The sequence below is a fragment of the Bos javanicus genome, chromosome X (assembly GCF_032452875.1).
Source record: "Bos javanicus breed banteng chromosome X, ARS-OSU_banteng_1.0, whole genome shotgun sequence".
Lineage (NCBI taxonomy): Eukaryota > Metazoa > Chordata > Mammalia > Artiodactyla > Bovidae > Bos > Bos javanicus.
Genome location: NC_083897.1, coordinates 20455569 through 20468838, shown reverse-complemented (window position 1 = coordinate 20468838; position 13270 = coordinate 20455569). Strand labels below are relative to the sequence as shown.

The 13270-nt window shown below is 38.4% G+C and overlaps 1 protein-coding gene across 13 annotated transcripts in view; it reads left to right on the top strand.

Annotated features, from left to right (window-relative positions):
- Positions 1-13270, top strand: part of ARHGEF6 (Rac/Cdc42 guanine nucleotide exchange factor 6) — a 116602-nt gene that overhangs the window by 60400 nt on the left and 42932 nt on the right. For all 13 annotated transcript variants that reach the window (XM_061408474.1, XM_061408472.1, XM_061408476.1 and 10 more), the window contains 3 exons: positions 1177-1271; positions 4306-4401; positions 6220-6342. In XM_061408474.1, the coding sequence (XP_061264458.1) occupies positions 1177-1271; positions 4306-4401; positions 6220-6342 (314 nt within the window). The remainder of the gene's footprint in view (positions 1-1176; positions 1272-4305; positions 4402-6219; positions 6343-13270) is intronic.

Genomic DNA, 13270 nt, shown 5'->3' with positions numbered 1-13270 from the left:
GTCTTGTGAGTACATGTCTGGCATGTTGGTAGGTTAAAGGGCTTCTCCTGGCTAAGAATGCTTCACATGGTCTTGTGAGCCCCCTGTTTAATGTCTCCCCCTGCAGATAGAGTAGAAACTCCCTGAGGGCAGGTATGGCCTTTGTCACCACATAGTGAAAGTTGCTCAGTCATGTCCGACTCTTTGCGACCCCATGGACTGTCCATGGAATTCTCCAGGCCAGAATACTGGAGTGGGTATCCTTTCCCTTCTCCAGGGGATCTTCCCAACCCAGTGATCGAACCCAGTTCTTCCGCATTGCAGGCGGATTCTTTACCAGCTGAGCCACAAGGGAAGCCCTGTCACCACATAGACAGTAAATTTGTGTTGAATGGATTAGGAGATATGAGAAAGTACACCAAAATGTTAGCTTGGTGGATCTCTAAGAACTTGGAATGAAGGTTGTAGCTGCCTCCAGAAAAGGCTGGGAAATGGGGCATGACTCCAGGGCTGGTGGTGGAAGAGAAACTGTGGACCTATTTATTGATTATTTTGCCTAGAGGATTTTCTTTGGGCTATCATTAATAATACTGGTAAGCATCATTTCCCTCATTTAATTCCTCACATTTCAGCTTCTTTTTCTCTTTGAAATGTTTATACTGGCACTTTTTACTTTTAATTAAAAAACCAGTTTTAACCCTGCTTAAAAATTCAGTGTCCTCAGATTTTGTCACCTAAAGATCTTCTCAAAAACATCATTAAAAAAAAAATCTGTTTTGGTGTTTGATATCAGTTATCGTGAAATTATCCTGACGTTGAATCTCTATGTCTTGGGGTAGTTGGTCTCAGTCTTCTCAGCCATAAAATGGAAATGATGATCCTTTGTTAGCTGAGACTTTTACTGAGGATAAAATAATTTAAAGCACACAAAAGCATTCTGAGCCATACTGTGTAAATGGTAGGGCCCCTCCAAGTAAAGGTAATTCTGAAAAAACATGTATGAGTTATGCAATATAACCAATTGCCATGCAATTATTAGTTTGCTAGAATGCATTCAGATTTTGTGTTCCTTACTCACACTGCTAACCTGAGTAAATAGGACTTTTCTTTCTTATAATTTGATAAAAAGATCTAAAACTGTATTTTATTTTGGACTTTTCTGACAATTACAATACCTTGATCTTTGTTTCTCCATAGGTGTTACAGAATATCTTGGACACTGAAAAAGATTATGCTAAAGAACTTCAGTCTCTTCTTGTTACTTACTTAAGACCCCTGCAGTCCAATAACAAGTAAGTTTTATATTTTAAACCCCTCACTAAGCAAAGCAAGATAATGTCAGCATATGGAGTCATTACTCTTATGTCACTGAATAATTGATTTTGCCCTTTAGAAGAATTTCCACAGATCACAGGTTGCCAAGAACATGGTCAAGGCAACAGAAATTATGCAAGATGTTGCTTTTGGAGAGCTCGACTTTCTCTCTCTTCTGGCTGTGGCGGGAATGAGTCGATCTGCTTTTCTGTCTGTCACCATTTTTGTCTTGTCCATTTTTAAAGGGATATATTTGGTTTTACTTTCCAGAAAAAGGACTTGCTGATGTTTTTATGCAAAAAGCACAGATACTGGAAATTCTTCTGCTTGCTGTGACCTTTGCTTGCCAGAGCAGAAACTCTTTCCCATGCTCTGAGAGTGGAAAAAGTGTGGCATTTTGTGAGTGTTCCTAAGAGCCATTCAAGCCAGTATTTCACCCAGGCCAAAGTGAATGAGAAAGAGATGTTAGAATGTTTTTCACAATCCAACATTCAAACCTTATTCTGATCATGGAAATCCGAAGGCCTGAATTGCAAACTTACTTTTCACAAAATAAAACTGTTGACCACTCATTTTTTTGGTGCTTGTAACAAATAATGTCCAACTGCATTTGTGTGTTTTTAATGGATTAAACTTTCCTAGAGATTATGATTTAAGTCAAATAGAAAATTTAGCAGTTGATACATAGAGTGGAGGACAGAAGCCTCTTCTTTTACTTCAGTTTGAGTATATTTTTTGCCAAACAATTACCTAAATTGTTGGCTTCTAGCTTAAATAAGTTTAATGATGTATTTCACTATTTTCTCCCTTTTTCTAAACCATTCTTGCTTAGACATAATGTCCTATTAAATTTCCCACTTGGTTATTTTCATGACACTGTGGGAATCCTACTTCAGTATGAAAGGATTTTGTATTCCTGTGTTTTGTCAGAGTTTAAATGATCAACAACAAAGTAGCTTTTGTTAATATTTTGTAAAATATGAAGTGCTCTGTGAATCATAGTTCTTAGAGCTGAATGGAACTTCAGTGAATCATTGGGTCTAGTGCCCTGGAAGAAATGACTTTCCTCATTGAATAAATAAGAAAACCAAATCCCAAAGAGGCTCACTGCCCTGCCCATCACATGGTCAGTCAGTGGCCAGATTCAACCTGCTGTATCTCCTGCCACTGAGTGAAATGTGGGTCTGTGTTCTAGAGGTGACAGGCAGAGGAGGAGAGGGAAACTGATGTGTTAAAGCTGACAGCAGAGATGGTAAGACTTCAAATAAAGGAGTGATTGATGAGCAATCAAGAACTAGACAAAAGAAAGGAAAAGAGCCAGGGCAGAGGAGGTGAGAGAACCGAGCCAGAACCGCACTGTTCCACGGAAATTCGAAATGCACTTACAGTCACTTTCCATTGGTTCTGCCTTGTCGACCCCGAAGTGATTTGAGCAAAGCAGACTGTTTACTGTTTAATCCTGAAGGGCCCAGCTAAGTGCTCAGTCAAGTTCCTGCTGCTCTAGGGGAGCAACAGCCAGGAAAGCTGCCTAAACGGTTTCACTTTTGACACCCATGAGAGGGGTTTTTCAGCTTGTGGTTCAAGAGGGCATCAGAGGGTAGGAACTGGGTGCTTTTTATACTCTGGGGGTTACTGGTAACGTCTGTTTGGGTCTTCCTTTTCTTTGTCAGCAAAAGTTACTCTCCTGGAAACCCTCCCCTAGTATTATTATATTAAGGAGAAATAACGTGTGGCAGACGTTGGCCTTTTAAGTCAATCTTCAGAAAAGTTTTCTCTCAAAAAGTAGAAGCATTTACTCTGGAGCTAGAATGTTTGAGTTCAACTTCTGGCTTCACCATTCGCTGGCTTTGTGACTTTGGCTGATTTGCCTAACCTCTCTGTGTGTGGGTTTCCTTATGTGTAAAATGGAGACAGCGATAGTATCTATCTCATAAAGTTGTTGTAAGGTTAAGACAAGTTGTTATTTGTAAAATGCTTACCTCAGTGTTAAGCGCTATACTAATGTTGGCTCCTTTTTTTTTTTTTTTTCGATATGAGAAGAAAAGATGAGAAAATTCTTAGTACAGAGGTGGTGGATAAAATTGTTCAGTTTGTCTTTGTTTGATTCTACTCCATTCCAAAAACAAACACACACATCAGTACTATTTCTTCCCTCCTACTTCCTCTCCAGATTTCCTTGAGTTGATTTTAATTTAAGAGAAGCCGGATTTTGCTCTTTTTCCTTGTGCCTTATATGGCATATATAATATCTTCCAATTACTGTCCCAGCTCCTCTCAGGGAGAGAATTCAAAAGTTTTTACACTTATTCCCAACTGTGATGTATTCTACCTACTTTAGATTCTTATTTATTTTTTATTGAGATAGAGTTGACATGTAAACATTATATTAGTTCAGATGTACAGTGTAATGATTCAGTATGTGTATATATTGTGAAATAATCACTACAGTAAATCTAGTTAATATTTATCATCACACATAGTTACAAAATTTTTTTCTTGTGATGAGGACTTTTAAGACCTACTCTCTCAGAAACTTTCCAATATGCAGTACAGTATTATTGACTGTGGTCACCATGCCATACATTCCATCCCTATGCCTTCCTTATTTTATAACTAGAAGCTTGAACCTTTTGACCACCGTAATCCATTCCACCCACCCCTTCTCCCCACCTTTGGCAACCACCAATCTGTTCTCTGTCAATGCTCAGATGTTAAGCACTTGTTACTCATTTACTCCTCGCTTTGTAAAATACCTAATGTCCCTTGTAAACACTCATTTCTTTAGGATCATTATTCTTGTCGTAGAAAAGGAAACCAAGGAAAGAAGTTTTAGAAAGTTGCTTAAGACCACAGAGTTGGTGTCAATTCAGAAGCAAAAGTTAAAATATAAGAATTGCTTCCTTTGTCCCATTTGCCAGTTACTAGCAAACTGTCACCTAACCAGACTAGAGAGAGATAGCTCAAGTCATCCCCAAGTTCTCTTCACTGAAGCTGCATATATCTATTTTTCAGTCTGAGTACTGTGGAGTTTACATCTTTATTGGGAAACTTCGAGGAAGTATGTACATTTCAACAGACGCTCTGCCAAGCCTTGGAAGAATGTTCAAAGTAAGTGTCTCACATTGCCATTAAGATAGCTAGCAACATTGGGTTTTTTAAATGTGTGTTTTGTTTTCTTTTGACTGTTGTCTTAGATATGGGCACTTTGTATTTATGCATTTATACATTTATTACAACTTTAGTAAATTGCCCCAGTACAGAGAAAATCTGGACTTCCCTGGTGGCTCAGTGATAAAGAATTTGCCTGCACAGTGGGAGATTGGGGTACAATCCCTGGGTCAGGAAGAGCCCCTGGAGAAGGAAATGGCAGCCCACTCCAGTATTCTTGCTTGGGAAATCCCATGGACAGAGGAGCCTGGCAGGCTACATACAGTCCATGGGGTCGCAAAACAGTTGGACATGACTGAGCAACTCTACAATAACAACAACAGAGAAAATTCACTAGGTGGTGGTATTCACAGTGTCAGACCACTAGTTGCTTATCAGTGTTCTATATCTAGTCAATTACTTCTGGCTTTATTTAAGAATTATGTTGACAAATAAGGTCTAAACTGACTATAGATGATGCCTTTATCATCTATTAGATGATAATTCGTACATAGCGAATTACTTTTCCAAGTAATACCTTTATGTGAAGCACAATACATCATTGAAGGCTAGCTAGATCATTGAGGTGTTCAACTTCATACTGCAGAGTGAACTGTGATGATCATCAAGCAATTTACTTCTGGAGCAAGATTAGTTGTCCAAGTGGTGGATCTCAGACATTGGTGACTTTTGTTGTCTATAGGGAACTTGGGGGCAATTGCCTGTTTCTTGAACTTAGTGAAGCACAAGTGGTTGTCCATGGAGGAAGCTGGTGAGAGCCCTCACAAGGAGACCTCAAGAGCCACTCCAAATGCTGTAGGGATCCAGATGATTGGTATGGAAAGGTGGTGACTAAGAGCAGATTGCCATCTAGATTTGTCATCTTTGTTTTCCATTTTATAGAGAAATACATAGAAGAGTCCAAAGAATAAGCCAAAATTATTATAATCGATATCTCTGAGTGGTGGAATTCCAAGTAATTTTTTTCTTGTGTTTTTCTGAGTTTTTTGCAAACTGAGATAGGTGACTTGTAATTTTAAACATCTGGATGTCACCTTGCCTAGCAACTGCCACCAAGACTACATAACACTTCTTTTTGATGTGTCATTTCTGGATTCAGTTAGTTTTGTCTGTACTTAAAGTGAAGTGAAGTGAAAGTTGCTCCATCATATCCGACTCTTTGTGACCTAATGGACTATACAGTCCATGGAATTCTCCAGGCCAGAAGACTGGAGTGAGTAGCTGTTCCTTTTTCCAGGGGATCTTCCCAACCCAGGGATTGAACCCAGGTCTCCCACATTGCAGGTGGATTCTTTACCAGCTGAGCCACCAGGGAAGCCCAAGAATACTGGAGGGGGTAGCCTATCCCTTCTCCAGTGGATCTTCCCAACCCAGAAATCGAACCAGGGTCTCTTGCATTGCAGGCAGATTTTTTACCAACTAAACTATCTGTACTTGAACTTCATGTAAATTAATCAAGAGTATTTTTAGTGTGTCTGGCTAAATTTGAATATTGTAATTTGAATAAGCATCTTAAAACCCCTATTAATGCAAGATAAGTATCTGACTCTATGTATTGGAGCTATGTTTGGTGGCTGGGGTTTAAAGCAGTGGCCAAGAACTTGCATTTCATAGATAAAATGGTTATAATATAGAAGTTTCTTTTTAACTTTGGCAAAAGAATTTAAAAGGTTTGCATGTTGCCAGGTTTAGTATAAATCACCTTCCTTTATCTTGTTTTCTCTATTACATTGTGTGTTCCACTTGTTTTACTTACAGGTTTCCAGAAAACCAACACAAAGTAGGTGGTTGTCTTCTGAGCCTCATGCCTCATTTTAAATCTATGTATCTGGCTTACTGTGCAAATCATCCTTCAGCTGTAAATGTGCTCACCCAGCACAGGTAAATTATTAACATTTCCCTCCAAAAGCTGTTTTGCAATGATACCTTTTCCTCGGACTACCTATTTGGAAATCTAGAGTCTCCCTCCGAACTCTTGATTATCCCTTTACGTCATACCAGAAATCGATTCATTGTTATATGGTTTTATTGCCCATTCATGTAACAGATAATTTATTGAGCACCTACTATGTGCAAAGTCCTATAGTAGCTGATGGGGATCCAGCTGTGAACAGGGAAGAGAAGGTCCCTTCCCTCATGGAGTGTAGATTCTTAGACATGAAATTATGTGTCACGTACTTTAAGCAAAGATTTCGGATTATAATTATACACGAATATAAGCTTTCGGATGCATGGAGAACAGCAGAACACTGTCTCCTTTAAGAGTCCTTACAAGGGATCCAGCTGAGCTCACGTCTCTCCTGCCCTTCCTTACCCTCTGACAACTCATCCTTGACACATTCATTGATACAGTCATCGGGACCAGGATTCTGTAGGATAGGCTTGAAGACAGTTTTGACTTTGAAACTGTGTGCTAGAAATCCAGGTGAGACAATAGGAAGAACAACATGCAGAGGCTCTTATGAGTGAACTCAGAGTCTAGATTCAGACCGACATGATTCTGGAGGCTGCTCAAGACAGAAAAGACTTTTCTCTTAATTTGACTTGAACTCCCAGAGCCAACCTGGAACGCTAGTTGACACCAACCCTCAGAAAGTGATGGAAACTTCGGTTTTGTTCTGTTTTGTGAAGGGCTTGATTGGCTTTATAGAGCTGTTATGTAAGGGCATTTTGAAGGTAGAATTCAGTAGGTTCTCCTTGGAGGTCAGTTTTACTTCCCTGATGAAAGTTGTGAATTTTTATGAAATAGCAAATATGGTCGTTGGAGTTTAAAGAAAGAAGCCGTGACTCTGGATTATTTAGGCAAGTGGCTCAACTGCTTAGAGCTAATAATAACACTGACAATGTGCCAAGCACATGATGTAAACGCCTATGATAGAGTTACTATTATTACCATCTCTTCTTTACAGATAAGACATTGGAAGGTTAAGTAATTTGCCCAAGTACTCATAATTGTTAAGTGGTTGAGCCCGAATTAGAATCCAGGTCTGTCAGACTTCTAAAAAAATGTTTTTATGGAGGCATGTGTTTCACCTACAAAGAGAATACTCTAAATGCAAATTTAAAGGATTATCATAAAATGAACACTTATGTACTTAAGAAATAAAATGTTACCATTTCCTTTTTAATATAACAGCTTTATTGAGATATAATTCACATACTATACAATTCACCCATTTAAAGTGTTAAGTAAATTCAGAATTGTGCAACCATCACCATGATCAATATTAGAAGATTTTCGTCATTCTCCAAACAAACCCATACTCATTAGCAGTGACTCTCCATTGCCAGACCAAGGCAACCACTGAAATATGTTAGGTCGCTATGGATTTGCTTATTCTGAACATTTCATTTAAGTGAAATCACACAACGTATGGCCTTTTGTGTCTGGCTTCTTTCACTCAGCATAATGTTTTCAAGATTCATCAGTGCTGTTGCACTTATCAGTACACTGCTTTTTAAATTGTCATATAATGAAAAACATTCCATTGTATGAATACCACATATTGGTCTTCCATTCACCAGCTTGTGGACATATGGATTGTGAATGGTGTTATTATGAAGGTTCATGTACAAGTCTTTGTGTGGACATGTTTTCATTTCTTTTGGGTAGATACCTAGGAGTGAAATTGGTGGGTCATACAGGAACTCTGTTTTACTTTTAGAGGAACTGTGAGACTTTTCCAAGTGGCTGCACCAATTTATATTCCTACTAATACTTTCTCCACATCCTCACCAACATTTGTTATCATTAGTCTTTTTGATTATAGATTATAGCCTTCCTAAAGGGTATGAAATGATACCTTATTGTGACATTGATTTGCATTTCCCTAATGACTCATGATGCTGAGCATCTTTCATGTGCTTATTGGCAGTTGGTGTACCTTCATTTGGGGAAATGTCTATTCGGATCCTTCACCTGTTGTTAAATTGGGTTACTTGTCTCGTTATTGAGATATGATTAACATACCATAAATTCACCATTTAAAAATGTATAACTCAGTGGTTGTGTATATATAATGTTGTGCAACCATCATCTCTGTTTAGGTCCAGAATATTTCCATCACCCTCAAAAGAAACCCCTTACTAGTAGCAGTCACCTTCCATTTCTCTAAGGGCTAATGATATTTCCTGTGCTTCTTGGCTATTTTAATATCTTCTGTGGAAATACATCTACTCAAATCATTTGTCCATTTTTTATGTGAGTTAATTCATCTTTTCATTTTTGAGTGGCAATATTTCTTTGTACATTCTTCTTTATATACTCTTATCCAATGTGTGATTTGCAAAAAAATTCTCCCATTTTGTGGGTTTTCTTTTTACTCACTTGATGCTATCTTTTGAAGCACAAAAATTTTTATTTTGTTTAATTTTGATGATGTCCGATATATCTATTTTATCTACTTTGCTTATATTTTGGTGTTATATCTAAAAAACTGTTGCCTAATCTATGCCTAATAGATTGCCTAATCTAATCTATTGCCTAAAATTATTGCCTAGGCTATGAAGATATGCCTTTCTAAGAATTTTATAGTATTAGCTCTTTAATTCCCCACTCCAGTACTCTTGCCTGGAAAATCCCATGGACGGAGGAGCCTGGTAGGCTGCAGTCCATGGGGTCGCTAAGAGTCAGACACGACTGAGCGACATCACTTTCACTTTTCACTTTCATGCATTGGAGAAGGAAATGGCAACCTACTTCAGTATTCTTGCTTGGAGAATCCCAGGGATGAGGGAGCCTGGTGGGCTGCCGTCTATGGGGTCGCACAGAGTCGGACACGACTAAAGCAACTTAGCAGCAGCAGCAGCAGCTCTTTAATTTAGCTCTTTAATCCTTTTCAAGCTAATTTTTACATATGATGTGAGGTAGGAGTCCAGTTTCATTTTTTGTATGTGGATAAGAAAGCAGAGAAAACCACTAGACCATTCAGGTATGACCTAAATCAAATCCCTTACGATTATACAGTGGAAGTGACAAATAGATTCAAGGGATGAGATCTTAGATTAGAATTAGATAGACAGAGTGCCTGAAGAACTATGGATGGAGGTTTGTGTCATTGTACAGGAGGCAGTGATCAAGACCATCCCTAAGAAAAAGAAATGCAAAAAGGCAAAATGTTTGTCTGAGGAGGCCTTACAAATAGCTGTGAAAAGAAGAGAAGCAAAAGGCGAAGGAGAAGAGGAAAGATATACCCATCTGAATGCAGAGTTCCAAAGAATAGCAAGGAGAGATAAGAAAGCCTTCCTCAGTGATCAATGCAAAGAAATAGAGGAAAACTATAGAATGGGAAAGACTAGAGATCTCTTCAAGAAAATTAGAGATACCAAGGGAACTTTTCATGCAAAGATAGGCACAATAAAGGACAGAAATGGTATGGACCTAACAGAAGCAGAAGATATTAAGAAGAGGTGGCAAGAATACACAGAAGAACTATACAAAAAAATCTTCATGACCCAGATAATCACAATGGTGTCATCACTCACCTAGAGCCAGACATCCTGGAATGCAAAGTCAAGTGGGCCTACGAAGCATCACTATGAAAAAAGCTAGTGGAAGTGATCAAATTCCAGTTGAGCTATTTCAAATCCTAAAAGATGATGCTGTGAAAGTGCTGCACTCAATATGCCAGCAAATTTGGAAAACTCAGCAGTGGCCACAGGACTGGAAAAGGTCAGTTTTCATTCCAATCCCAAATAAAGGCAATGCCAAAGAATGCTCAAACTATTGCACAATTGCATTCATCTCACATGCTAGCAAAGTAATGCTCAAAATTCTCCAAGCCAGACTTCAACAGTATGTGAACTGTGAACTTCCAGATGTTCAAGCTCGATTTAGAAAAGGCAGAGGAACCAGAGATCAAATTGCCAACATCCGCTGGATCATCAAAAAAGCAAGAGAGTTCCAGAAAAACATCTACTTCTGCTTTATTGTCTATGCCAAAGCCTTTGACTGTGTGGATCTCAACAAACTGTGGAAAATTCTTAAAGAGACAGAAATACCAGACCAACTGACCTGCCTCCTAAGAAATCTGTATGCAAATCAAGAAGCAACAGTTAGAACTGTCTGTTAGGACATGGAACAACAGACTGGTTCCAAATCGGGAAAGGAGTACATCAAGGCTGTATATTGTCACCCTGCTTATATAGTGCATCATGAGAAATGTTGGACTGGATGAAGCACAGTTGGAATGAAGATTGCTGGGAGAAATATCAGTAACCTTAGATATGCAGATGATACCACCCTTATGGCAGAAAGCAAAGAACTAAAGAGCCTCTTGATGAAAGTGAAAGAGGAAAGTGAAAAAGTTGGCTTAAAACTCAACATTCAGAAAACTAAGATCATGGCATCCGGTCCCATCATTTCATGGCAAATAGATGGGGAAAGGATGGAAACAGTGACAGACTTTTTTGGGGGCTCCAAAATCACTGCAGATGGTGACTGCAGCCATGAAATTAAAAGACACTTGCTCCTTGGAAGAAAAATTATGACCAGCCTAGACAGCATATTAAAAAGCAGAGACAGTACTTTGCCAACAAAGGTCCGTCTAGTCAGAGCTATGGTTTTTCCAGTAGTCATGTATGGATGTGAGAGTTGGACTATAAAGAAAGCTAAGTGGTAAAGAATTGATGCTTTTGAACTGTGGTGTTGGAGAAGAATCTTGAGAGTCCCTTGGACTGCAAGGAGATCCAACCAGTCCATCCTAAAGGAAATAAGTCCTGAATATTCATTGGAAGGACTGATGCTGAAGCTGAAACTCCTATACTTTGGCCACCTGATGCAAAGAAGTGACTCATTGGAAAAGATCCTAGTGCTGGGAAAGATTGAAGGTGGGAGGAAAAGGGGACAACAGAGGATGAGATGGTTGGATGGCATCACCGACTCAATGGACATGAGTTTGAGTAAACTCCGGGAGTTGGTGCTGGACAGGGAAGCCTGGTGTGCTGCAGTCCATGGGGTTGCAAAGAGTCAGACATGACTGAGCGACTGAACTGAACTGATCCAATTGTCCCAGCACCATTTGTTGATTTCTATTCTTATAAATCTGTTGCACTGTATTTTATGTCCCAGAATTGGATCTATCTTTGTGAATGTTCATGTGAACTTAAGAATTTGTATTTGCTGTTGTTGAATCAATTTTTCAATAAATGTTGATTAGATCAACTAGATTAATGATACTATTCTTTTCAGTTACATCCTTATCCATTTTTGACCTGCTGAATTTACTGATACTGATAGAGGGATGGAGTATAATAGTGGAGCCATCTATTTCTCCTTCCAGTTCTATCACTTTCTTTTCCCTCAAGTGTTTTGATGTTCTTTTGTTAGAGGCATTTGTGTTAAGGATTGCTTTATCTTGTTGGAGAGATGGCCTTTTTATCTTCATGTAATTCTCTCTCTTTATCCCTGATAATTTTCCATGTCTGATAATCAGCTTTTTCTGAAATTAACATAGCTAGTCCAGCTATCTTTTGATTACTCTTAATGTCTTTTTCCATTCCTTTGCTTTGTAATCTGTGTCTTGTAGACAATATATAATTGAGTCTTGCTTTTTAATCCACTCTGAAAGTCTCTATCTTTTAAATGGCATATTTAGACCATTCATATTTAAAGTGATTATTATTATAGTTGGGTTAATATCTAAAATGTTGTCACTGTTTTCTATTCATTGCACTTGTTCTTTCTTTGCTATCCCCCTTGTACTACCTTCTCTGGTTCTAGTTAAATATTTTGTATGATTTCATTTTTCTCTTCTCTTTTAGGAAGAATTTTAGTGATTTCCCTAGAGCTTGAATATCCATTTACAACTACTCTGACAGCACTTACAACAACTACTCACATAACACTTACCATTTCACAAGTAGTAACTCAGAGAAGGCAATGGCACCCCACTCCAGTACTCTTGCCTGGAAAATCCCATGGATGGAGGAGCCCTGGTAGGCTGCAGTCCATGGGGTCGCTAGGAGTCAGACACGACTGAGCAACTTCCCTTTCACTTTTCGCTTTCATGCATTGGAGAAGGAAATGGCAACCCATTCCAGTATTCTTGCCTGGAGAATCCCAGGGACGGGGGAGCCTGGTGGGCTGCTGTCTATGGGGTCGCACAGAGTCAGACATGACTGAAGTGACTTAGCAGAACTTGGAGTATTATCAGTTCTTCCCCTCATCTCTTATTATCCTCATTCATTTCATTTATTCATAATGTAAAATCACTCAATATATTGTTGCTATTATTACTTTGACTAGTTCTATTAAAAATATGAAAAAAACATTCTATTTTACCTGCATTTATTCTCTGACACTCTTCCTTTTCTATGTAGATCCAAGTTTCCTTCTCTCTGAAATACTTCTCTTTAAAGTATTTGATAGAAAATCTACTGGTGACAATTTCCCTCAGTTTTTGTTTGCCTGAGAAAGTTTTAATTTTGCTTCCACTTTTTTTCCTTCTATTTTTATTGTGTAAAACAAACAAACAAACAACTGTATAACATGACATCTATCCTCCTAACAAATTTTTAAGTGTACAGAACAGCACTGTTAATCATTAGCACAATTTTGTACAGCAGATCTCTAGAACTTTAAATCTTTTGTACCTGAAACTTTATATCCATTGAAGAGTAACTCCCCATTTTTCCCTTACCTCAGCTCCTGGAAATCACCATTTTACTTCCTGCTTTTATGAATTTGACTAACGTAGATACCTTTTATAAATGGAATCATGTAATGTGTTTCTGTGACTGACATTTCACTTAGCATAATGTCCTCAAAGTTCATTTATATTTTCACATATGACAGTATTTCCTTCTGTTT